The following is a 24,991-nucleotide window of genomic DNA, read 5'->3' on the forward strand; positions in this document are numbered from 1 at the left end:
CAAGCACCACATGAGCAGGCCAAGTGGCAAGAAACGCTGAGAGCAACCAAGGATCATCCCCCTCTGGTAGACACAGAATAGCAAAACAATATCAAGAGAATAAGATTAATGAGAGCAATGAATGAAAAATGAACCTAATCATTAAACAGAATCCAGATTAAATCAGTAAATAACATTAGAAACCAGTCACCGCTGTGAAAATCCAAAAAAACTCAATAGGAAAAGTTCAACTTTAATGTTAGAAATAAAGGTTCTGTGCAGGTACATTTTTCATTTATCAAGGTAAAAACAATGTAAATGTGCCCTCAAAAGGTACAACAGTGGTTTTAAGGTCCAATTGTGAACCTTCAATAAGTTTTTCCAGGTGAAAAGTACATATTTGTACCTTTTCATAACCGAATGTTTTAAAACAGAACAATAAAATAAAAAGCCTGGAGACGAGACAGGGAATGTGTGGAGTCAATACAACCTAGAAAATATAATTTCAAAGAATTATGGTACAATTATGTTCCCTTGAGGGTCCCAACCCAGTGACAGGAGGGGTACTGCCCCAGTGTTCAATGCAAGATAATGTCACAAAATATAACGTCAAGTTATTTTGGACCATTTCTGTCAATCCATTCATAATGAAATCTAAATAAGGAGCAAACAGCAGCTGGTGTTTTCAAATAAATATGTAAAACCTACAAAAGAGACGGGAACACAAGGTTTTGCTCCAAATGCAAATAGAGGTCAAGGGAAAAGAATGAGCACATGAACTGGTAATGTGAGACATACTCGACAGTTCTAGTCTGTGTGGGGATCAAAAATTTTGTGAGGCAAATACAAAAGTTGGGCACTACGAATCAAACAGACCCAGTGACATAAGGCCTTACACCAGCGTCAGCTCAGAAACATTAGCTCCAAGAACTCATGTTCTACAAAGTGAAGAAAAGGTCCATAATGAAGTCGGACATTTACATCCCCGCTGCAAAATTACACTCTGAATGTGACTGCAATAAGGTAAAGGCCCATTTCTCATGAATCGAGTGGCCGACTAAAGCAAACGTGTACAGAATGAACATCGAAAAGCAGCGCGTTAACTGAATTAGCCGGCCATTCTTCCGAACAGCGAGCGACGGCCTCAATACGTGGCATACAAATAAAGGCTTTTTCAAAAGCCACAAAAATGTCCTTCCGACTAAACACACATTAACACATTTCTGCAAAAATAATCAATTATTTTTTGTCATAATTGCACCAGCTTTCGCGTTAAGAGACGTAATTGTGGCTCGATTCAATCGTATTTAGAAGCTCCGAACGTTATGTGTGAAAATCGCAAAATGAGATGCGATAAAAAGAGAAATAGAGGATGAGCAAAAGGATGGATGAAAGCCTGTGAATCGAAACTGACAGGGGGGGGGGACCACGATGGCATTCATACGGGCTTCATTGCAAACAGACAGAATCCAATTATGGCACTGACAGCAGCACGGCAGCTCTCTGAACTCAAAAGTACAAGAATCCGAAGAAAATGCGGCAAAATTCAAAACTTCAAGAGTATCAGAAAAATGGAATATTTTTTTTTAAGAGTCTCGTATGAGACTTTTGTATGAATCTTTCATCCAAAAAATAAATAAATAAATAAATAAAATAAAATACAATCTGCCAGCCTGAAATATCTTGCCTCAAACCCTCAAAAGCCGTCAGAGTGCTGGGAACTGAAAAGAAAAAAAATAAATAAAGTGCGACAAGTGTCGCTTCATTAATCTAAGAGCCGTAGAAGGTCATGTGGCGCCTTATTCATGTGAATACATCTGGCAGATACATTAACACAGCCAGGGAAAGTTTAGGCCAGCTGCATTAAATGATATATGAAAAAATTCTAAAGAAACAGTAAGTTGCTCGTTTGGTACAGTCCAAGGTTTACCATAAAAGCAATTATAAAACATTATTCAAATCGAGAAAATAGAGAAAATAATAATAAGTCAATCCCAGCCCCAACAGGCCAGCCTGGCATAATGGTAGCTGTCCTAACAAAGCCCTTGAGAGTGATGACACCCCATCAAAGAGGAATGCTTTTTACCCCACAGGTAGCGGCTACGGCGGCAAAGTGAGGACACCCCGCACACTCGCGCTGATTGGACTGCGTGTAATCAGAGGACTCTGTGTGTTGTTGGTCGTGTTTGCCGGACTGAAGGGCTGTCAGCGACGCTGAGGTAACTGGTTAACCCCCTCCGCTGTTCTCTGGAGAAAGGAGGCAGCAAAGTGGCGCCGTTACAATAGACTGAAACGGCTGTAATGCTCGAAGCAATCTGCACGTTATTTGGAAGGACTCTGCCTGGCAACAGATCGATAAACAGCCAGGCCTTCAACAAGTTGGCAAACGTCTCTTAAATCTGCCACTTCAGTTTTTTACCCTCCTTAAGAGTTACCGCACCAATAGGGAGGCACAAAGATATTAGAGTTGTAACAATATTAGCAACAACAAATAGTGAAGATTCAAGGTGGGTGATATGCCAAAAATATGATGCATGATACACAATAGGAAATGTGACTATTTTGACAGAGAAGCAATGCATTTGCAGGGCATTAGTGCAGTAAACAAACAGGAATAATTCCGTTTTTTTTTTTTTTGATATTAACTTTGTTAGTGTGGACAATATCCGCTATATGCACACACAAATGCAAACGGTTTATCACAATAACAATTAAAACATCGTCATATTGCCCACCTCTAGTTTAGATTTGACATATTTGAAGCCGATATTTGATATGCTTATTGTATTGTGGAGAAGCAGAATGTTTACATGAAGTTTACATGAAGGGTTAATGCGCCAAAATAATCTGCATTTTATTCATTTTACCACATTTGTACCAAATGAATGTTTCTCTGTGATGCTAATCCAAGTATTAGCATTTAATCCCAATTTGTACACTTTATAAAAGCATTTATATTTGAAAATTCAAATATCGTCGCAGTTTAAAGAAAAAACAAGTATCTCCAAAGTGGTAACTTTACAGGAGAGAGCAAAAACATTCTTTACTTTTCAGTCAAGTTAGTGTAAAGAGATTTTATTCCAAGCAGTATGGACCATTTCCATGCTCAAATGCTGTAGAAAAGTAAACATAAAAAAATGGAGATTTTTCTTTGGACAGTGACTATATCCTCCATGGCCAAGAATTCCTAAATCAGAAAATGCATCCCAGGTTATCAAATGTCTAATTTTGGGGTTTCCTGTAGCCACCGGCTTTCACCTTTCCATTGAGTTGTAACTATAAAAAAACAAGTTCAAGGAAAAATATCAAAACTAGCAAGGAGTAAACAGCAAAGAGTATTTGCTAGGGATGCACCGATACAGGAATTCTAGTTCGATGGCAAGATCCGATACTTTTCATGCACGTATCTGTTGATGCCGATACATAAACATAAACATAAACACTCTGAAACTGGGACTACATCTAGCTGGATTAGTATTACGGAGAAATAACATTTATTTATAGGGATTACAAATGCACAAAAGTTCATTACATTAAAAAAAATAAATAAATTATGAATGAATTGCATTGGGGTACCCAAATGCTTTGTCTTGGGGAGCCAAAGTGCAAGGTTTCTGGTGGGCCAAGGGCCAAAAAATGAAACAATATTAACAGAGTACAGAAGATATAACATTGAAATTTTAAACATAACATTGCACCATACTTTGACTAAAATGCTTCTAAAAATACAAATTTAAAAGCAAAATGAGAACATAGTAAGACATTAATAGTATAAAAATATCTTTCTACTTATTGGGTGAGGGCACAGTTCAGGTGGGCCAAACCAAACGTCCTAATGGGCCAACTTCGGTTCACGGCCCACACTTTCAGGCAGCTGTGGTTTAGCACAATAGCCCACCACCACCTAACTGTTCTGTTCTTCCATGATACAATAAAAACAGCATCAAATCTCACCCATCCCTAAGATTAGGTGGTTTGAATCTACCATGTGTGGAAGCAAAAATGAAGCTCTGATTGGCCTCATACACTGAATGTGCAACCTTGTATGCCACTGCGCTTTGGTGCACCAACTGCTGTATGTGGTTCAGTTTAACGTTTATGCATTTAAGATCCAGATAGATAAGCTTCTCATTACACATATACATAGAAGCACAGTGCAATGACAAAACTTTACATGCAAATATGCCATAAGCTAATAATTTTGAGAAACTTACTACACATGCAGGGTGAACACCAGACAACGACTAAATATGAGAGACTTTTCTATTCTGGAGCCTTAAACAAACAAACGAGACCAACAACTTTGCACGAGGCGCCAACAGGAACCTTGAACGGAGGAAAAGAAAACGCGCGTTGCGTCGTGGCGCTTTGTGCTCAGGATAATGGGTGCATTTTTTTTCCCCTCTCTCTCTCTTCACCCCTCAGTCTAAGTGGTACATAATTTAGAGACTTGGATACTATTTTTGAAAGTCAACTATTCTATACTCTTCTTTCAAATCATTTCATTTTCTTTGATGGCAAGACAAAGTCAAACGCCCACCGGGGGCTTTCTCTTTCACTGTCACGACAATTGATTAATTACAAGCGGACAAAAGGATTAGAAACAGGAAACTGTAGGCAAAATAAAGCAGGCTGTGACATCTGAAAGATTTGTTTATAACCGTGTCATTATGGGTAATTGTTTCTTCACAGAAATACCATTACCGCGCTGAATGTCTTTTCATTTCATTTAAACGTCTATTCAGAGATAAAACAAAGAGCGGAGACAGTCTGGGTTAATTGCCTTTGTTGCAAATGACATGATTAAGATAAAAAAAAAGGCCCCAGCTATCAAAAGCTAGATGAGTATTGTGTTCGCTTTATTTGTTTGTCGCTTTCATAGTCACAGGCGACTGACTTAGCACGAGCGTGTGAACAGATCAGCTCATCGCAACGGCAAGAGGCCCGGCACGAGGAACCCGGAGAGAACGGCACGAACAAATAAAATGTCGGAAACGAGGACGAATCCCTCCGACAGCGTGTAATTACGTCCTAATTCTGGACATTTTGGGATGGTCTTGCTTTACTAGCGCTTTACGCCTTTTATTGACTATCTACAATGGGCCCAACTAACTCATTATACACGACACATGCATTATGGTCCAATATATCACGATACATCAGTGTATCACAAACAAATATGAGCTGGAGCTGGTCATATCTCCTCCATAGCAAATGTATACCAAACAGCAAGCTGAGTATAGAAGCTATAGCCCCACAAAATGGACTGGCCTTTCACAGCTACTGCCATCTATAGGTGTTAAGCAGGTACTTTATGTTTAAGGGTCACACGTCAACTGTTATAGAGGGAATTTTGCCATGCAAACCAGCAGAGCTGAGCAATTCAGTAAAAATCTCTACTTCTAATTTTTCTGATCAATACCAATGGCGATTTAAATTGTGATTACTTTCTAGAAATTGAGGTCCAGGGCTTCTTTTTTTTGGCCAAGATGACCGTATCCATTTTTTTGGCTTGAGGCTAGAACATAGCCAGTAACGGGCAGTCTGGCAGGTTAAATTGTGAACATTTTCACGTGCAAACGGTTCACAAGCTTCGTGTTTTAGGTTCCCCACTTAAAATCTGTTGACAACATTGTTGATAAATGAAGGCTATTGTAAAAATTGCAGCTCATGCGATTTCAAGTGCCATTTTGAAATAAAAACAATCAATCTTTTAAGCCATAGGTGTGACGACATCCTGTATAAATAAAAATAATGCGTGGCCAAGCATCAGGATCTTGTTCCTACACATAAATACGACGTGGCCATGACTTAGTAAGGCGTGAGAATGAGATAATTAAGTCGTGGCCACTAGGATCTCGTTCCCATGCCTTATTAAATCATGGCCATGCATTATTATTACTTATACGTGATGTCACCAGCGGGACTCCATACAAAGTACTATTCAGCCAGAATCCATTTTTAAACAGGGAGGTGGAGCAATGCTGCTTTAGCATATGAAGTCTGGGATACACATGGGATAAGAAATCTCGGTAGAAATGACAGAGATCGGAGTGGCTACTCGATTTGCGCGCTGCTTTTACTCCAGAAAGGAGTAAAAAACATGTTAATGTAAGTGAGGCATATTCTGGTTACCCCCACCATCTGACTTGCTGTCTTTAGTGAATGCACAGAGTTATTAGTATTATCATTTGCAAAATGAAATGTTTTTCTGTAATTTTTACATTTTTCATGTTGTGAGTTGAAGAATGATAGGCTGATTGGCTTGATTTTTGCCACAAAGAACACTTTATGCCTTTATACCCAGGAAACTCCTTTTCCACATCAGTTTTACTGCACAGGATAAATAAAACCTGAGTTTATTTCTACTGCTTGTTTTATGGAAGGTAAAAGACGCTGGAATCTGTACTGATGCACAGTCGACTAAAATCACTGAGAAATGCAGATAAAAACTACACTGTAAAACTTGTGTCCTCCGGTGTGAACAGTGCTTAACACTGACAGGCCAATTTATCAAATCATCCTAGTATAAGTTTCACAAAAATACCACGAGGGCTCACATCAGCAGTAGCTGATTACCAGGAAAAGCAGATAGGCCTTTATAAAGGACACATTTTTTGGTTTTTTTGAGTGAAATCAGCCATGATGGTGTATCTGCAGATAATTCTAGTGCACACCGCTCGGGAGAAGCAGCAAAAAAGTAAAACTACACCTCGTGCATGCATGGCTGCTACTGCACAAAAGCAAAGCAGCATGGCCAGCAATGTGGAACAAATGTGAATATGTTCACAGTTTCAGTTTGTTGCTGGGGTGCATTTTGTTCATGATTGAGAAATGAAGAACTGTTGGCCACATCACATCCTGTTTAATGGGATTTTCACATCAAACGTAATTGACTATTTTACCATTTAGATCCCAGTAAAACAGCGCTTAAGTTACTGCGAGTATGAAGGACACAAAGCCTGAACATTACCAGCAAACGAAAGACAGCACGAAACAACTTTTCTGTTTCTGATAGAGATACTGAAACCTTGAGCAACAGCAAATATTCACAATAACGGTTCTTTAAAAACATTAAGCTTTATAATTAGCTTTATTGAATTGAGGCCCTTCACACTAAAAGGTGGCCGTCATGGTGAAACTACTCAAATGCTCCTACCGCACAACTAACATCACACAGTAAGTAAGTGCCATTTCAGGACAGATTTGTTAGGCCTTCTTCAGACTGGCAGCTGAAATCAGATTTTGTGGTGTATCCGAATTAAGCAGGACAGATTTTCTGCAACTGTATTCAAGCCACATTTGTCGGTGGTTTTCGAATCTGATCCAGTTCTGATAATGTGACTCAGTTTGACCGGTCAGATTGGATTTCATGTGTTTTTTCTGTCCGTTCAGGATGTCTGAAAGTGTGACAAGAAAGTCAGTAAGACATTCACATATTACAGCTTAAAAATGGAGAGTAGAAGACATTTTCACTTTACTTGTTGCAGTTTACAGTTACTTAAATCTCTTAACATCACTGCTACAGCTTATAGCTTATTAGGAGATCAACCTGCACTCATGTTCTATTTATGCTGTAGTTAATAAAAAGTGAAACTTTTTGGAAATATAGTAACCGTTCTACTAGCTATTCATCATCATTAGGTTTGCTAAGTTTTTGCCCTACCTAGTCAGCTTATCGTCACTGTCAATCTTCTTTTTTCTATTTTTATTTTTCTACTTCATTTGAGTCCAGCAGCTGCCCTTTACATGGTGTAAAATTTACAATAAACAGCCTAATTGAAATCCTCTCAAATCGCTTAGATTAAAATGCCTTTACATTAACTTACATTAAAACTGAAGCATGTTTTAGCCGTCTCCTTTAAAGTTACCATTTTGAAGGTACTTGTTTTTCTTCAGACAGCAACAATACGCACGCATATGTTGTTACTACGGCAACTGATGTGGATATACGGTCTATCTAAATATATATACACACAAAACCTTGTATCTCCAAAATGATAACTGTACAGGAGACGGAAAAAACATGTTACTTTTAATATAAGTCAATGGAACCAGACATTTTGTCCAAGTAATTTTAAGTGATTTCTTATGTCCAATTATTATGTAATTTACACATAATGCAAAGGGCAAAAGGCATTTTCCAAATGTCAAAAACTGAAAAACAAAAATGGAGATATATATATGTGTGTGTGTGTGTGTGTGTGTGTGTGTGTGTGTATACACACACACGTACGCGTGCGACACAAAACGTAAATTCAGTGACTAATTTTAATAACATCAACAGGCTCATAGACCTTTGACCTAATCAGCTTCAAGGATTCTGAGAAACTGATCGATGATCAATGCAGGGCTTCGACCAATGAGACTCAAGATCTGTATCTGTTTGCATACGTCAAGTTCTCTTAGAAAGCAGAACTGGCCAATCAGGCTTGAGGTGAGGGGGTTTGGTTTCTCGGGACGCCCGGGTGCAGGACCGCGCGGCATGTTTGTACGTCCGTCATTCATCACTGCCTTCAATCATAGGCTGCTATCAGCACACACTCAGCCTTTCGCTCCCTGATGATGAAGAAAATGGTGCTGCTATCCAGCCATGCCTACATTAGAGGGGCTATTTGAGCTGTTCTTAAGAGGGGTGTGGGATTGGGTGGGTGGAGGGAGGGGGGTGGGGATCAGGCGGGTGTCTCTCTCTCACCCTCTCCTTCTATGTCTCTGCTTTGGCTTTCAGATTCAATTCTTCCATTAAGTCATTTCTTCCTGGTTTGCTAAGAGGCTTTTAGCCCGAGCTTTCCTGTGACACGCTCGGGGAAAAAATAAAAACCTTGCGCTACCTGGCCGTCTCAGAGAAAGCATGTTTGAGGTGTAAATTAATGAGGTAGATGGTGAATAACATCAATAATACACAAGGAGGAGAAAAGAGCGAGCGAGACAGGGAGAATGTGAGGCAGTTCTTCGCTGGGCTCTTCATTAAAAGGGTAAACAAAATTAACGAATCAAGTGCCGGAACATCACAAGACGCAAATTATGCTATCAAAAGAGACGTCGGCACAACAAGAGGTCTCCGCTTCGCCTTCGTGGCCTGTTTTTACATTACGAAGAACAAAAGGATCTCACGGTTCTTACATGGAGGGAAAAGACACACACACACAGGGACCATCTAAATCATACTAAATATTAGCCGGCTGTGCTGTTGAAGTTTGGAGGAAAAAAAAGACCACCACTGTCCAGATATTATGTGGGTGGTGGTCCATTCTCAGTACAGCAGTCACACTGACATGGCAGTGTATGTGGTGCTGGTACGAGTGTATCAGACACAGCGTTTTTACACACGTCAGTATCACTGCTAGGTTGAGAGTGGACTGTTCACCCAAAAATAACCAAACAGGAGCAGCTCTGTGGTCAGAAACTGACCACTGATAAACATCTAGACGATGAAGAACACAAAATGTGCACCAACAGATGAGCTACAGTCTCTAACTGAACATCAGCATAGCAGAGCTACAAGAGAGTGGACGCTGTGTCTGATGTATTCATATCAGCAATACATACATGTGGTGGGCAATATGACAATATAATTTATCACAATAAAGATAAAATGTCACAATATGTTTTTCTGAGCGTATCGTGGATGTCGTCAGTAGTTAAAGAACACTAACAAGTTTCTGTAAAAAGAGAGCATAAATAGGCCTGGTTAACAGAATTTAGTGCAATGAAGTTTGTAAAACATTGAATAAAAATTACTGTAGTAGATTTATGATTATTACTAATCCTAATAACTATTATAGTATTCTTACATATGGCGTTACAGATTCTATTTTGCCTGTTCCAACTTTTTAAACTGGATATAGTGATGCACACTGTGTATCATGAAAACATTTTGAAGTATCATGATGTAATATTTTTGCCATATCCCCCACCGCTACACAACATGCGCCACCATGCAGAGAATGGACCACCACCCAAATAATATCTGGTCAGTGGTGGTCCTGTGGTCAGAAAGAGACCAATCAATGGTGTAGAGGGGCATTGATAAACTGTGCATGAACTGCATGCACTACAATCAGCAACTGTACACCTACGAAATGGACCTGTATGATAAGTGTTGTGGATAAAATGGTCAAAAAGCAGTAGTATTTAATGAAGTGCTGTTTAGTGTAGTTTTGTACACCTTCCGCATCAATATTGCTGGGAGCCCCCAGCAAAAACACTAAATTTTGTCCACTAAAACCAGACCAGACCAGCAGACTTTTTCTTTTTATAACTTTTTTAGTAAGAGAACAACTACTTTTCATCCTACCGCACAAAATTGCTCGGTCACTGAGCAAATTTTATCAATTCACCACCTATAAAATGATCGTTACCACCACGATAGCAAACGTGACAGCAGCGAGCGACAAGTTATTTTCAGAAGTCTGCAATGGCTGAGTTATTAAAATACAGCAGTGCTGACAAAAAATGTAAACTTTTTTTAAAAATCTGATAATGATGACAAGTAACCAATTAGAAAGTTCAGAGTTCAACAATAACTAACTTAATGTCTGTGTTTACGTGCAAAGATTTTTGCAAATCTGATCAGATACATTCCAATTATAGATCAAGACCGGGGTGTTTATATGCTCACTCTACTCAACAATCTGATGAAAATCTCCATTTACATGCACACTACGAGTAATCGATCCAAAATTATGGATTGCAGATGCGCAGATTACCACTTAGTGTAACGTTACCATGACAACGAGCATCACGAGTCCAGTCAGTGAGACGAGCAGCAGTGAGCAGTGCTTGTGTTTTTAACTGCTTTAAAATGATGTCTGACTCAAGAAAACATACTTCACATGTACTTATTAAAGAAGGTGAGAGGAAGACGTCGAGTTCTGAGACACATAAGCTGGACGTCCGTCCCACCGCCGCCTTTTAAAGCTCAGGGCATAAACTTTGTCTCCTCTGCAGACCAGTTTCTGCTCCCGCCATGTTGAACATTATAAATTTTCACTATGATGCGACGCACATGCGCAGGACGCACTTAAAATTTCCGACTAGGAATGTAGCTAATCAGACACAGGCGTTTACACGGATATTATACTTCTTTTTAATGGATTATTTACAGGACTACCCACCTCGTTCAATCGGATAAAAACTGTATTCCGAATGGCCTCAATCAGATTAGTCTATTATTTAGATTATTAACAGATTATCAGGCTGCATGTAAACACGGCTAATTAGAAAACATGATATTCAAAACTACAGGCACTGCCAGAAAGATCTTCACTGACCCCAATAACTAACCCACAGGAAGACTGATCAAAGCCTGATGAAGACTGAGGTGGGTCAGCATGATACAACAATAAAAATCTTCAGTCTGGCTGACTATATTGTACAAAATGAAGAACAAATGGTGTGGGGGACTTGACTGCTTTGTCTGAAGCATGTTTTTGTTAATTGTAAATGCAACGTATATATGATGGACAGGTTTTGAGAGGTTTAGTAATTTTGGCCACAAGACTGATTGGCTTGGTAGTGCAAGTGCTGACCTTTGATGAATATGGTAAATGGAGCTAACAAAGTACGCACATAAACAGATGGACTACAGTCGGTAATTGCAGAACTGCAAAGTTCACCATTATACTAAGTGGAGCTGATAAAATGGACAATAAGTGCAGCTACAAAGCAGGTGTGCCTAATAAAGTGGGCAATGAGTGAATGTATGTGTATATATACACACACAACGAAAATCTGAGCTCATCCGTACAGGAGTTTAGGTTTTTAACAGATTCCACAGCACATCTGGCTTTAACTCTCACAGTGAAAATCCAGTTTTGCAACATGTGTGAAAAAGAATTGCAAAACAGCCCTTTAACTTTGTGTTAAGTGTCTGGTTCCTCATCCCATTGCAGTTTGCTGTGCTTTCCAGGTCCAAAAGGGCCGCCCATAGTGTCACATGTTCTCCATGTGCAGGGTCAGCTGACCTGCAGGTCCACACTGAGCACAGACGACGCTTTCACATCCCTCTGCTGAATCGGCTGTTTGAGCAGCATTTTCCTAACGGCCCAGAGACTAAACTGGTAATAAGACGTGAACGAAGCAGCTTATGGTCAATGAGAAGAGTTAAAGCCAAAGAAGCAAGCCTAGTCATTTGTGCAACGTTACCACGTTAAAAGAAAAGTTGAACAAATGAAGCCTAAAAGAACATCATTAAAGGGGAACTCCACCCATTTTTCAAAATTTCTGAATAATTCAGTCCTTGAGATGTAAATAGAGTCATTAAAGTGATTTAATGTGAAATGGTTACTTCTTTACAGTGGTGATGATAGGAACCAGGCATCGCCATGACTACAACACAAATATAGACATTTTATTTACTATCCAAAACCACCAGTGAACCCACACGTGTCTTCTGAACTTTATATGGAAAGCTGATGATGATAAAGTAGTGATAAAACTGAAATATGTTTTCTTTGGGGACTATTTCGCCTCCCAACGCCCCTGCATGTACCCCTCCACCTTGAATGGATTAAAATAAATGGAGTTAAAATACATTTTAAACGAAAACTTTATAGCAAACCTATCATAAAACAATGTCGGACAATCAGGCAGCCTATATCTAACCATTTCATGTAACGACTTTCAACGAGGGAGCTTTTAGAGGTGGACGTCTGGTTCCTATCCCCACCACTGTGAACAATTCCGACCCTGTAAGTTTCTCTAGGACGGATCATCTCACACCAAACCACTCTGAATGACTCTACATCTTTTGAAAAAGTGGTGGAGTTCCTATTTAACTACAAAAATAGCCATAAAACATTGTGCTGTTTATTGTGCGATGTGCATCACAGTCAGTGAGAAGATTGAGGTACAATGCACCCAAGACCTCCTATTTCAGAACTAACTTAAAAAAATAAATAATTTAATATACTTTTAACATTTAAATGTAGACTCAAAGGCACATGCAGTGGCTCTGTCATTACTCATCCCTGAACAGGCTGCCTCACGTGATTACATCACATGGTTAAGGATCATCATCATAACACCATCTGGGCACTGTGTCCTTGTAAAGCTACTGAGCCCATCATAGCGTAACCTGCTATCTAACTATGCCTACAGATAAACCATTCTTATTCAACAGAGCCAAAAGAAACACAATATTTAATCAGAATAAAGTTCATTTGGATCTGCACCACCAGGGAAGCAGGAAAGAGCCAAGCTAAGCTCATAACCTAGCCAAGTAAACCCACATCAGTACTGAGAATGAAAACGAAGCTGAAGTTAGCTTCTATTCGAATTTTCCCGTTCCACCTTAAATGGGACGGCAGTTACATTATGGAGCCTGCGGCGCCAGTGTGTAACCGCTGCACCATTTAAGGTGGAACGGGAAAATTCGAACATGAAAGCTAGAGAATAAGGAACCAACTTCAGCCTTGTATAAGGAAAGTAACTTAGTTCCCCTGTTGGTCCCGTATAACTCTAACATCAGAAAAACTGATGAATTGACCATCAGGTATGGTTAAAAAGGCTGTAGGATCAGCCAGCTCACCCAAAATTAGCCAATCAGTCTGACAGTTAGCAAACAAGCTAGCTGGTTAGCTACGCTATGTTTACATTAGAATATCTTTTTTAAAAATACATTTTTTAAATGTGAGGTATTGTTAAAGAAGAGTGCAATCTGCTGTGTCAATATTTCCTAGGTGAAAAAGACGACAAGAATTGTTATAAGCATTATCACTTCGACGAGAAGTTTATTGTCACCTGACAGTTAGCAAGAAAGCTAACATTAGCGGTTAGCTGTGCTGTTTAACGGTGCGAAATTAGAGTACACTGTTATGATATTACTGTACAGGTGGGGAAAAGCTAGTTGTCGCTAGATAGATAACCTAGGTAGCTAGGTATTATCAACGTGTTATTTCATGGGAGCAAATGACATTGACTGACTGTGAGCAAACTGACTTTTTAATTAGAACTTTCCGTTCCACCTTAAAAGGTACAGCAGCTGCGCTCTAGCGCCCGCACAGCCACCAGAATGTTAGCGTTAACTGCTGTGCCATTTAAGGTGGAACGGACCATTTTAATAAGAAGCAAAATCAAGCCTCATTTTAACGCCATTATAGCTAGGAAAAATGACCAAACAGAGCATAAAAGTAAATAATACTTAAGAAGAATGCCATTATACCCAAATACAGTGTGACATGTCGCGTATTTGTTCTTTATCTGGTCAGTTTGAAGCTAATCCGTACTCACTGAGTCTGGGCTGGGAGATGTAGTTTCTCTTCACCGCCTCAGCGTGCTGCCGCGCCGCAGCTTCAGGCCCGTTCAGATCCACCGGCCGGTTCGCCAACAGGGTTGCCATCTTCAGATCAGTTACAGAGACTGTGGCCGGCGGGAGAGTGACGCTTATTCGGCTGCACTAAGGGAAGTCTGACCGGTGGAGAATGAGATATGTCCGGCTACAGCTTCTCTCTAGCGCCGCTCAGTCATATGACCCAAGTCAGGCCCGCGGGAGCGCGCACGGCGGGACGGTAAGCTGCGTGCGCGCTCCCGCTCCTAACGCTGTCACTGTTACTATAGCTAAGTTTATGGTTTATATTTGTTGTAGACAACTTATTAAAAATAAGTTTAATGGGCTTTAAACCCTGATGAGAAAGGGCACTAGAATGATGTAAACCTGATGGTTTTAAATCTCATAGGAAGCCATTAAATGCATCTGGAATCCGTCCCAGGACACAAGTTAAACCATTAGGGTCCTTTATACTGTGATATCAACCCATCAGGAAAACATAAAACAACATTAATGACTATTGGACCCCACGAGCAACCAACAGAAACTTTTAATGGTTTCTGTGAGTTTTTCTTTATTTATTTACTATCCAAACCACCAGTGAACCTACACGTGTCTTCTGAGCTTTTATATGGAACGTTAATGATGGAAAAATAGTGAAAAATCTAAAATAAAGTTTTCTTTGGGGATTATTTTGCCTCACAACACCCTGAATGTATCCTTCAACATGAATGAGTTTTAAAGTTACATTTTAATCCAAAACCTTCACAAAGCTCGTAAATCAGGCAGCGTATTTATAACCATTTCCTGTAATAACTTTCAGTGAGGTAGCATTTGGAGGTAGACGTCTGGTTCCTATCACCACCACTGTGAACTGACTCTGTAAGTTTCTCTAGAATGGAGCATTTCACACCAAACCACTCTGAATGACTATTTTAAATTATAATTTTAATTAATTCCCCTTTAAATAGTCTCAAATAGGCTTGAATATGCATTTGTGATACTGTATGATACACTGTTATCTATAAACATGGACAAAAGTACAGACATAAACTCAAGCATCAAAATGGCATATAACTACTGTTTTTAGTTATATGCATACTCTCTAAAACAGCACACACCACTAGTGCTGGCCTGGTGCTGGTTTAGCCCTGTCACCCAGCATGGTCGTGCTGGGTGACCAGCATACCACCATCCAAAACAGAACTGGGTTTTCTAGAAGGGCTGTTAGCATTAGCCTGGTAGCCCCAGTACAAACCTTCAGAAGCAAACTTCAAACAACAAACAGGTGTTGGCTGACCAAGTGAGAGGGGAAAACTGTGTTCACTTAATTTCTGGACAAACCATCGCTTCAAAAGAGAACGACAGAACAGAAAGACAGAGTGAAAGACCATCCTGCTCTCCCTCCCTCCACTCTTTCACATCAAGAGCGAACGGTTTTAAAACTACTCCAAAGTGCTTGGGATGGAACGGCACCAAAGAGCAACAAAAAGATCTCAAAAAGGTGACATTTCAACCCCATCCGCCGAGCTTCAAGAGCCCATCTCAGCCATGATCCAGCGCACGAGCGCGTTCAGCCGGTGGGCAGCTAACACTCAAAGCCAATTCACTGCGCGTGGAGAGATATTGGGTGTTTTTAGGCGCCGACGGTTTCGAGCAGTTTCGTTTGAATTGTGTTGTAAATTTATTTTTTTTTTTTTGCTTGGCTAAGTTCAATAACAATCCCAACTACTACAAAAATATAACTGAAAGTACTGTTCAGGTGTTGATATGTCTTTTTGATTGCCTTTTCAACAAGGCAAGCATGGCTAATACACATCTGTGAACATTCTGTGTGTGTGTAAGAAAAGATTTTTTTTATTTGTTTTTTCAACTACACTGTCTATTTTTCTCTATTAGCATTATCAAGTCAGTGTGAATGGGAAATCATAACACTTTTCTTTTACGCTGTGGTGTATTTGCGATTATATAAGTTAGTTCCAAAACCATCTGATTGGTTGAGCAGTGTGCTGGCCATGCTAACAGCATTTATTTTTCATAATAAGTGTATCAGGCCATGTTCACATCTGGTATTAAAGGGAAATTCCACTGATTTTTCACAATTTCCACATATTTAAATGGTCAAGGTTAGTGATACATCAATAGCTTTTTTTCAGACTGTTTTTAAATACTTATTCTGATACCGTAATGAGTAACCTACTTAGAATGCAGTAGTTGTTGTTGGGGTAAATGAGTGCAAAGTGCCTTCACAGCTAAATAGTTAGCATTAGCTAGCTATGCTACATAAGTTAGCTTGGATCAAGTAGTAATTGTGCATTGGAGAAAAGCAGGTTTTGTCCCTCGACAGAAAAGCACTTCTCCAATGCACTATTATAACTGCAGCCAAGCTAACTAATGTAGCTTAGCTAGCTAATGCACTTCATTTAAAATCCACTAGATTTTAATGATTTAACTGTTAAGATACATTGCACTCATTCACACCAACAACTACTGCATTCTAAGTAGGTAAGTAAAGTACGTTTCATAGTTTTGATCCTCATCTGTCTTTTTCAACAACAGCCTGAACAGACAGTTTGAATAGACTATCGTGTACAAAGCCTATGATTTATAAACTCACATTGTACGAAAATGGTCTGACATGCTAAGTGAAACACAGCCCTACGGACAGCACAGCTGTGTCCACAGACAATTTCAAATAAAGCTGTTTCATGCAGAACAACACGGTGAGCACCGACTACTTAGCAAAGCACGCAAAGAAACTGAGCTACGGCTACGGCAGCATTGCTAACCTGTGCCACAATGTGCACTCCAGACAAAACAAATCACTACATTAAAGTTTATACTTCACAATTCAATCCAGTCAAACAGAGTAATGTGGGCATATACAGACTTTGGCAGCAAATGTTGACTTTTTCACCTCAGTTTTGTTAGCCTACGTATCTCCACTCGTGTTGGGGATGTAGTTGTGATTATGTGCATTTAAAAATAAGCTAAAATCACACAGTGTATTCATGGTGGGAATATGCCAAGGCGGAAAGTTTAAAGTGACCAACCAGAGGGCCTCCCGAGTGGCACAACCGTCTAAGTGTTGGCCCAATCATCAAGAGATTGCGAGTTTGACCCCTGGTGATGCTACAGCCATCTGTGGCCGGGAGTCTAAGAGAGCACAGTTGGCCTTGTTCTCTCTAGGTGGGTATGATGCCCCCCCTCCCATTCTCCCCCCATCACTCAACGTGATGCTAGTCAGCACAGGGGTCTGTTAGCTGACGTAACAGAACAGCCAGTTAGTGTTCTCCTCAGAGCACATTCGACTGTCTAATGACATTGCATTAACAGCAGTTTCATAAAGATACAGTGGAGCTTCACAGGTCTCGAAGGAAGCCTGTGCTAGCACTGGTGGTATCAGTATGATTCGGGGGAGTCCTAACTAGTGGATGGAATTGGATACGACTAAATTGGGGAAGTTGTGATTTGACAGATCATATGTGCATGCCATCCAACAATACTGTACACCCACAGACCCCCCCACTGTACACTTACACACTCACAGACCCCACACTGTACACACACACACACAGACCATCACAGTGTACACTCACACATTCACAGACCCCCATAATGTACACTCATACACACACACACACAGACCATCAGTGTACACTCACACACTTACAGACCCCCATACTGTACACTCATACACACACACACACAGACCATCACAGTGTACACTCACACGCTTATAGACCCCCATACTGTACACTCATACACACACACTCACAGACCATCAGTGTACACTCACATGCTTATAGACCCCCATACTGTACACTCATACACACACACTCACAGACCGTCACAGTGTACACTCACACATTCACAGACCCCCATACTGTACACTCATACACACACACTCACAGACCATCAGTGTACACTCACATGCTTACAGACTCCACACTGTACACACACACCCACAGACCCCCACGCTGTACAATTACACACTCACAGACCCCCACAGTGTACACTCACTCACTCACACGCTTACAGACCCCAACACTGTACACACACACCCACGGACCCCCACACTGTACATTTATACACACACAGACCATCACAGTGTACACTCACACACTCACAGGCCCCTACACTGTACACTCATACACACACACTCACAGACCATCACAGTGTACAATTACACGCTCACAGACCCCCACACTGTACACTCACACTCACAGACCCCCACACTGTACACTCACAGACCATCACACTGTATACACATACACTCACAGACCCCATCACTGTACACACACACTCACAGACCCCCACACTGTACACACACACATTCATAGACCCCCTACACTGTACACTCACAGACCCCCATGCTGTACACTCATACCCTCACAGACCCCCACACTGAACACTCATACACACACACACACACAGACCATCACAGTGTACACTCACACGCTTATAGACCCCCATACTGTACACTCATACACACACACTCACAGACCATCAGTGTACACTCACATGCTTATAGACCCCCATACTGTACACTCATACACACACACTCACAGATCATCACAGTGTACACTCACACATTCACAGACCCCCATACTGTACAATCATACACACACACTCACAGACCATCAGTGTACACTCACATGCTTACAGACCCCCATACTGTACACTCATACACACACACTCACAGACCATCAGTGTACACTCACATGCTTACAGACTCCACACTGTACACACACACCCACAGACCCCCACGCTGTACAATTACACACTCACAGACCCCCACAGTGTACACTCACCCACTCACACGCTTACAGACCCCAACACTGTACACACACACCCACGGACCCCCACACTGTACATTTATACACACACAGACCATCACAGTGTACACTCACACACTCACAGGCCCCTACACTGTACACTCATACACACACACTCACAGACCATCACAGTGTACAATTACACGCTCACAGACCCCCACACTGTACACTCACACTCACAGACCCCCACACTGTACACTCACAGACCATCACACTGTATACACATACACTCACAGACCCCATCACTGTACACACACACTCAAAGACCCCCACACTGTACACACACACATTCATAGACCCCCACAGTGTACACTCACAGACCCCCATGCTGTACACTCATACCCTCACAGACCCCACACTGTATACTCACACACTCACAGACCCCCACAGTAAACACTTACACACTCACACCCCCCCACACTGTACTCACACTCACAGACCCCCATACTGAAGACTCACACACTCACAGACCCCCACACTGTACACTCACACACTAAAAGACTCCTACACTGAACACACACACACTCACAGACCCCCACACTATAGACTCACACACTAACAGACCCCCACACTGAACACTCACACACTCAAAGACTCCTACACTGAACACACACACACTCACAGACCCCCACACTATAGACACGCACACTAACAGACCCCCACACTGAACGCTCACACACTCCAAGACCCCCACACTGAACACACACTCACAGACCCCCACGCTGTACACTCACACTCACAGACCCCCACACTGTACACTCTGTGGGGAAAGCACTACAGTTTGGAGTGGATGAGTGTGTGTGTGTATGTGTGTGTGTGTGTGTGCATGTGCTCCCAGAGAGACTCTCCACAGTCAATCCACAGCGCTCAGCCTGACGAGAAAAAATAACAGATTAATACCATTGAAGAGAGGAAACCACACCGGAGCAACGGCCTCGCTTAAAATACATCAGAGAGAGAGAGAGAGAGAGAGAGAGAGAGAGAGAGAGAGAGAGAGAAAGCGAGAGAGAGGGAGAGAGAGAGAGAGGACAGACAGGGGGAGAAAGAGAGAGATAGAGACTGAGAGACAGAAAAAGAGAAAAGAAAAAAGAAAAAAGAGACTGAAACAGGAATGAGGGTGAGCGAGATATGAAGGAAGAGACTGACTGAGAGGGAGGGAGAGAGAGACAGAGAGAGGAGAGATGGGAGCGTATTTGTTGTTGTTGCGCGGCCTTGCTCTTTCATAGAGGTAAATTAAATCAAAACCTTTGCCTAATGATGCAATGCCACTTTTTCACAGACTGCGATAATAAGGACTTGCTGAATCAAAGCAGCAATTTGTCATTCATGTTCATGTTCATAATCATATAAGAGTAATTTATATTATGTAACTTTGTCTGACTTTTGCACTTTATTGTGCAGAGATCTCTGATTAACGAAAGAAAACATCCAGTTTATTTGTAATCTGTGTTCAGGTATGTAAGGGTTCAGGAGAGTCAGTGTTCAGGTGTGTGAGGGTTCAGGAGAGTCAGTGTTCAGGTGTGTGAGGGTTCAGGGGATTGAGTGTTCAGGTGTGTGAGGGTTCAGGGGAGTGAGTGTTCAGGTGTGTGAGGGTTCAGGAGAGTCAGTGTTCAGGTGTGTGAGGGTTCAGGGGATTGAGTGTTCAGGTGTGTGAGGGTTCAGGGGAGTGAGTGTTCAGGTGTGTGAGGGTTCAGGAGAGTCAGTGTTCAGGTGTGTGAGGGTTCAGGGGAGTGAGTGTTCAGGAGTGTAAGGGTTCAGGGGGGTGAGTGTTCAGGTGTGTAAGGGTTCAGGGGGTGAGTGTTCAGGTGTGTAAGGGTTCAGGTGAGTTAGTGTTCAGGTATGTAAGGGTTCAGGTGAGTGAGTGTTCAGGTAGGTAAGGGTTCAGGGGAGTGAGTGTTCAGGTGTGCAACGGTTCAGGGGGTGAGTGTTCAGGAGTGTAAGGGTTCAGGGGGTGAGTGTTCAGGTGTGTAAGGGTTCAGGGGGTGAGTGTTCAGGTGTGTGAGGGTTCAGGTGAGTGAGTGTTCAGGTATGTAAGGGTTCAGGGGAGTGAGTGTTCAGGTGTGCAACGGTTCAGGGGAGTGAGTGTTCAGGTGTGTGAGGGTTCAGGACAGTGAGTGTTCAGGTGTGTGAGGGTTCAGGAGAGTGAGTGTTCAGGTGTGTGAGGGTTCAGGACAGTCAGTGTTCAGGTGTGTAAGGGTTCAGGTGAGTTAGTGTTCAGGTATGTAAGGGTTCAGGGGAGTGAGTGTTCAGGTGTGCAACGGTTCAGGGGAGTGAGTGTTCAGGTGTGTGAGGGTTCAGGGGAGTGAGTGTTCAGGTGTGTGAGGGTTCAGGGGAGTGAGTGTTCAGGTATGTAAGGGTTCAGGAGAATGAGTGTTTTGGTGTGTAACGGTTCAGGGGAGTGAGTGTTCAGGTGTGTAAGGGTTCAGGGGAGTGAGTGTTCAGGTATGTAAGGGTTCAGGAGAGTGAGTGTTCAGGTGTGTGAGGGTTCAGGGGAGTGAGTGTTCAGGTATGTAAGGGTTCAGGGGAGTGAGTGTTCAGGTATGTAAGGGTTCAGGTGAGTGAGTGTTCAGGTATGTAAGGGTTCAGGGGAGTGAGTGTTCAGGTGTGCAACGGTTCAGGGGAGTGAGTGTTCAGTTATGTAAGAGTCCAGGGGAGTGAGTGTTCAGGAGTGTAAGGGTTCAGGGGAGTGAGTGTTCAGGTGTGTAAGGGTTCAGGGGAGTGAGTGTTCAGGTGTGTGAGGGTTCAGGACAGTGAGTGTTCAGGTGTGTGAGAGTTCAGGAGAGTGAGTGTTCAGGTGTGTGAGGGTTCCGGACAGTCAGTGTTCAGGTGTGTAAGGGTTCAGGTGAGTTAGTGTTCAGGTATGTAAGGGTTCAGGGGAGTGAGTGTTCAGGTGTGCAACGGTTCAGGCGAGTGAGTGTTCAGGTGTGTAAGGGGAGTGAGTGTTCAGGTGTGTGAGGGTTCAGGACAGTGAGTGTTCAGGTGTGTGAGGGTTCAGGGGAGTGAGTGTTCAGGTGTGTGAGGGTTTAGGGGGTGAGTGTTCAGGTGTGTAAGGTTTCAGGGGAGTGAGTGTTCAGGTGTGTGAGGGTTCAGGGGAGTGAGTGTTCAGGTGTGTGAGGGTTCAGGGGAGTGAGTGTTCAGGTGTGTGAGGGTTTACGGGGTGGGTGTTCAGGTGTGTAAGGTTTCAGGGGAGTGAGTGTTCAGGTATGTAAGGGTTCAGGAGAGTCAGTGTTCAGGTGTGTAACGGTTCAGAGAAGTGAGTGTTCAGGTATGTAAGGGTTCAGGAGAGTCAGTGTTCAGGTATGTAAGGGTTCAGGAGAGTGAGTGTTCAGGTATGTAAGGGTTCAGGAGAGTCAGTGTTCAGGTATGTAAGGGTTCAGGGAAGTGTGTTCAGGTATGTAAGGGTTCAGGAGAGTAAGTGTTCAGGTATGTAAGGGTTCAGGAGAGTGAGTGTTCAGGTATGTAAGGGTTCAGGAGAGTGAGTGTTCAGGTATGTAAGGGTTCAGGAGAGTCAGTGTTCAGGTGTGTAACGGTTCAGGGGAGTGAGTGTTCAGGTATGTAAGGGTTCAGGAGAGTGAGTGTTCAGGTGTGTGAGGGTTCAGGAGAGTGAGTGTTAAGGTGTGTAACGGTTCAGGAGAGTGAGTGTTCAGGTGTGTAAGGGTTCAGGAGAGTCAGTGTTCAGGTATGTAAGGGTTCAGGGAAGTGAGTGTTCAGGTATGTAAGGGTTCAGGAGAGTAAGTGTTCAGGTATGTAAGGGTTCAGGAGAGTGAGTGTTCAGGTATGTAAGGGTTCAGGAGAGTGAGTGTTCAGGTATGTAAGGGTTCAGGAGAGTCAGTGTTCAGGTGTGTAACGGTTCAGGGGAGTGAGTGTTCAGGTATGTAAGGGTTCAGGAGAGTGAGTGTTCAGGTGTGTGAGGGTTCAGGAGAGTGAGTGTTAAGGTGTGTAACGGTTCAGGAGAGTGAGTGTTCAGGTGTGTAACGGTTCAGGGGAGTGAGTGTTCAGGTAAGTGGATGTTCAGACCAGAGTTGAGGTGAGCGCTGAGGTGTCAGTTGAGTGTTTAGGTGAGTGGATGCTTGGACAAGCGTTCAGATGAGTATTTAGGTAAGTGAACGTTCAGGTGAGTGAGTGTTCTGACAAGCATTCAGTTAAGCATTTACGTGTATAAACATTTAAAGGGAGCGTTTAGGTAAGTGAATGTTCAGGTGTGAGTTGTCAGGTAAGTGGGTGTTCAGATAAGCGTTTGTGTGTGTGAACATTAGGGGAGCGTGTGTTCAGGTGAGTGAGCATTCAGACAAGTGCTCAGTTAAGCATTTAGGTGTGTAAACATTAAGGACAGTGAGGGTTCAGACAAGCTTTCAGGTAAGTGAACATTCAGGTGTGTGAATGTTCAGGTGAGTGAGCGGTCAGTTAAGCGTTTAAGTGGGTGATTCAGTTAAGTGAACGTTCAGGTGAGTCAGTGTTCAGACAAGCATTCAGTTCAGCGTTCAGGTGTGTAAACATTCAAGTGAGTGAGAGTTTAGATTGTTCAGGTGTGTGTTTGTGCTTGTACCACTACATGCCTGCATTTCCGCTCTCTAATCCCCAGACTGCTTAATTGGATAACTTATCGGAAGGTCCGTGGACCGGCGCGCTAGGAAAAGCCGCAAACAGCCTGGGGAGGATTTCCACCGTCCCAGGAACTCCTGGCGGGGGGTGAGAATCACACACACACACACACATACACACACACACACACGCACACACACACACACACACACACACACACACACACTCCCTCCTTTCTCCTCCGTCCTCCACACACACGTTCACCATGAAAGGGGGCACAAAGAGGACAAAACAGCCACAGGATGCTGTCCTTCCTCCACCTCCCCACAGCCCGGCTAAAGTGATAGTCATGTGACCCAGGAAACATGTTGGTGGTCTCACACACTCTCACACCCCCCCCGCCCTCCAAAACCCCGTTAACTCCACCCCCCCACCCCCCTCCCAGCCCAATCCTGCTTGACCTTCAGCCTAATTGGTCTACACAGGGGGGAGAGGAGTGCAGGGGGGGGGGCTGCAGCTGGGTTTTTATGCTGTTTTAATTTACTGAGGAGATTCCCAAGCCTCAGTGACAGGCTGGGACAGGTTGGGGCTCAAACACGTCCACACAGCTAACGAGACAAAGACCTTCAGTGACTGAATCTGAAAGTGTGCACTCACATGTAAACAGGGACATTTGTTTTATACCTTGTCAGGTCATATGTCCCATATGTATTATATATGTGTATGTATCTATATTCAGTAATAATATGTCCCACAAGTATTGGATATATGTTAGTACCTATAGGTAATATATATATATATATAATATATATATTACATATTACATATATATCATATATATATATATATATATATATATATATTACATAGATTACATAGATTACATACATATATTCATATAAATATATATATATATATTTATACACACTCATAATCTAACCCTTACGTATTATAAATATATAAGTATCATATGTAATACTATATCTTATATTTATTAGGTGTGTGTATTATGAAGCTTATGAAGCTTCCTGGGAGATTGAAGCTACATAAAGGCATTTTTGCTTAATTCCATATGTGTTCTTCTATAGTTTTGACGTCTACACTGTTATTCTAAAATGTGGAAAACAGTAAGAAATAAGAAAAAAATCTATACACATCTATAACCTATACGTGTCCAAACTTTTTCTGCTCCTGCCATATGCTACCACATGTTACACACCACTGAGAAGCACGTTACACACCAGCGAGAACTGATGCAAACCCAGCTTTCTTTATGAGACGCTGCTGGACAGCGAAGCGGCCTTGCGCCGACTCTGTTCGGACCGTGCTGCCGTCTCTAAAGCGGATTACAACCTTCAGACTG

At 42.2% G+C, this 24,991-nt stretch overlaps 1 protein-coding gene across 1 annotated transcript in view; it reads right to left on the reverse strand.

Moving 5' to 3' along the window:
* The window catches only part of atp6v1ba (ATPase, H+ transporting, lysosomal, V1 subunit B, member a), a 55,480-nt gene extending 41,012 nt beyond the window's left edge, over positions 1–14,468 (reverse strand). Inside the window, exon 1 of the mRNA XM_036593057.1 lies at positions 14,212–14,468. Within this exon, the coding sequence (XP_036448950.1) occupies positions 14,212–14,320 (109 nt within the window). The 5' untranslated portion in view covers positions 14,321–14,468. The remainder of the gene's footprint in view (positions 1–14,211) is intronic.
* Between the last annotated feature and the right edge of the window lie 10,523 nt (positions 14,469–24,991).

This window comes from Colossoma macropomum, unplaced genomic scaffold (genome assembly GCF_904425465.1).
Source record: "Colossoma macropomum unplaced genomic scaffold, Colossoma_macropomum, whole genome shotgun sequence".
Lineage (NCBI taxonomy): Eukaryota > Metazoa > Chordata > Actinopteri > Characiformes > Serrasalmidae > Colossoma > Colossoma macropomum.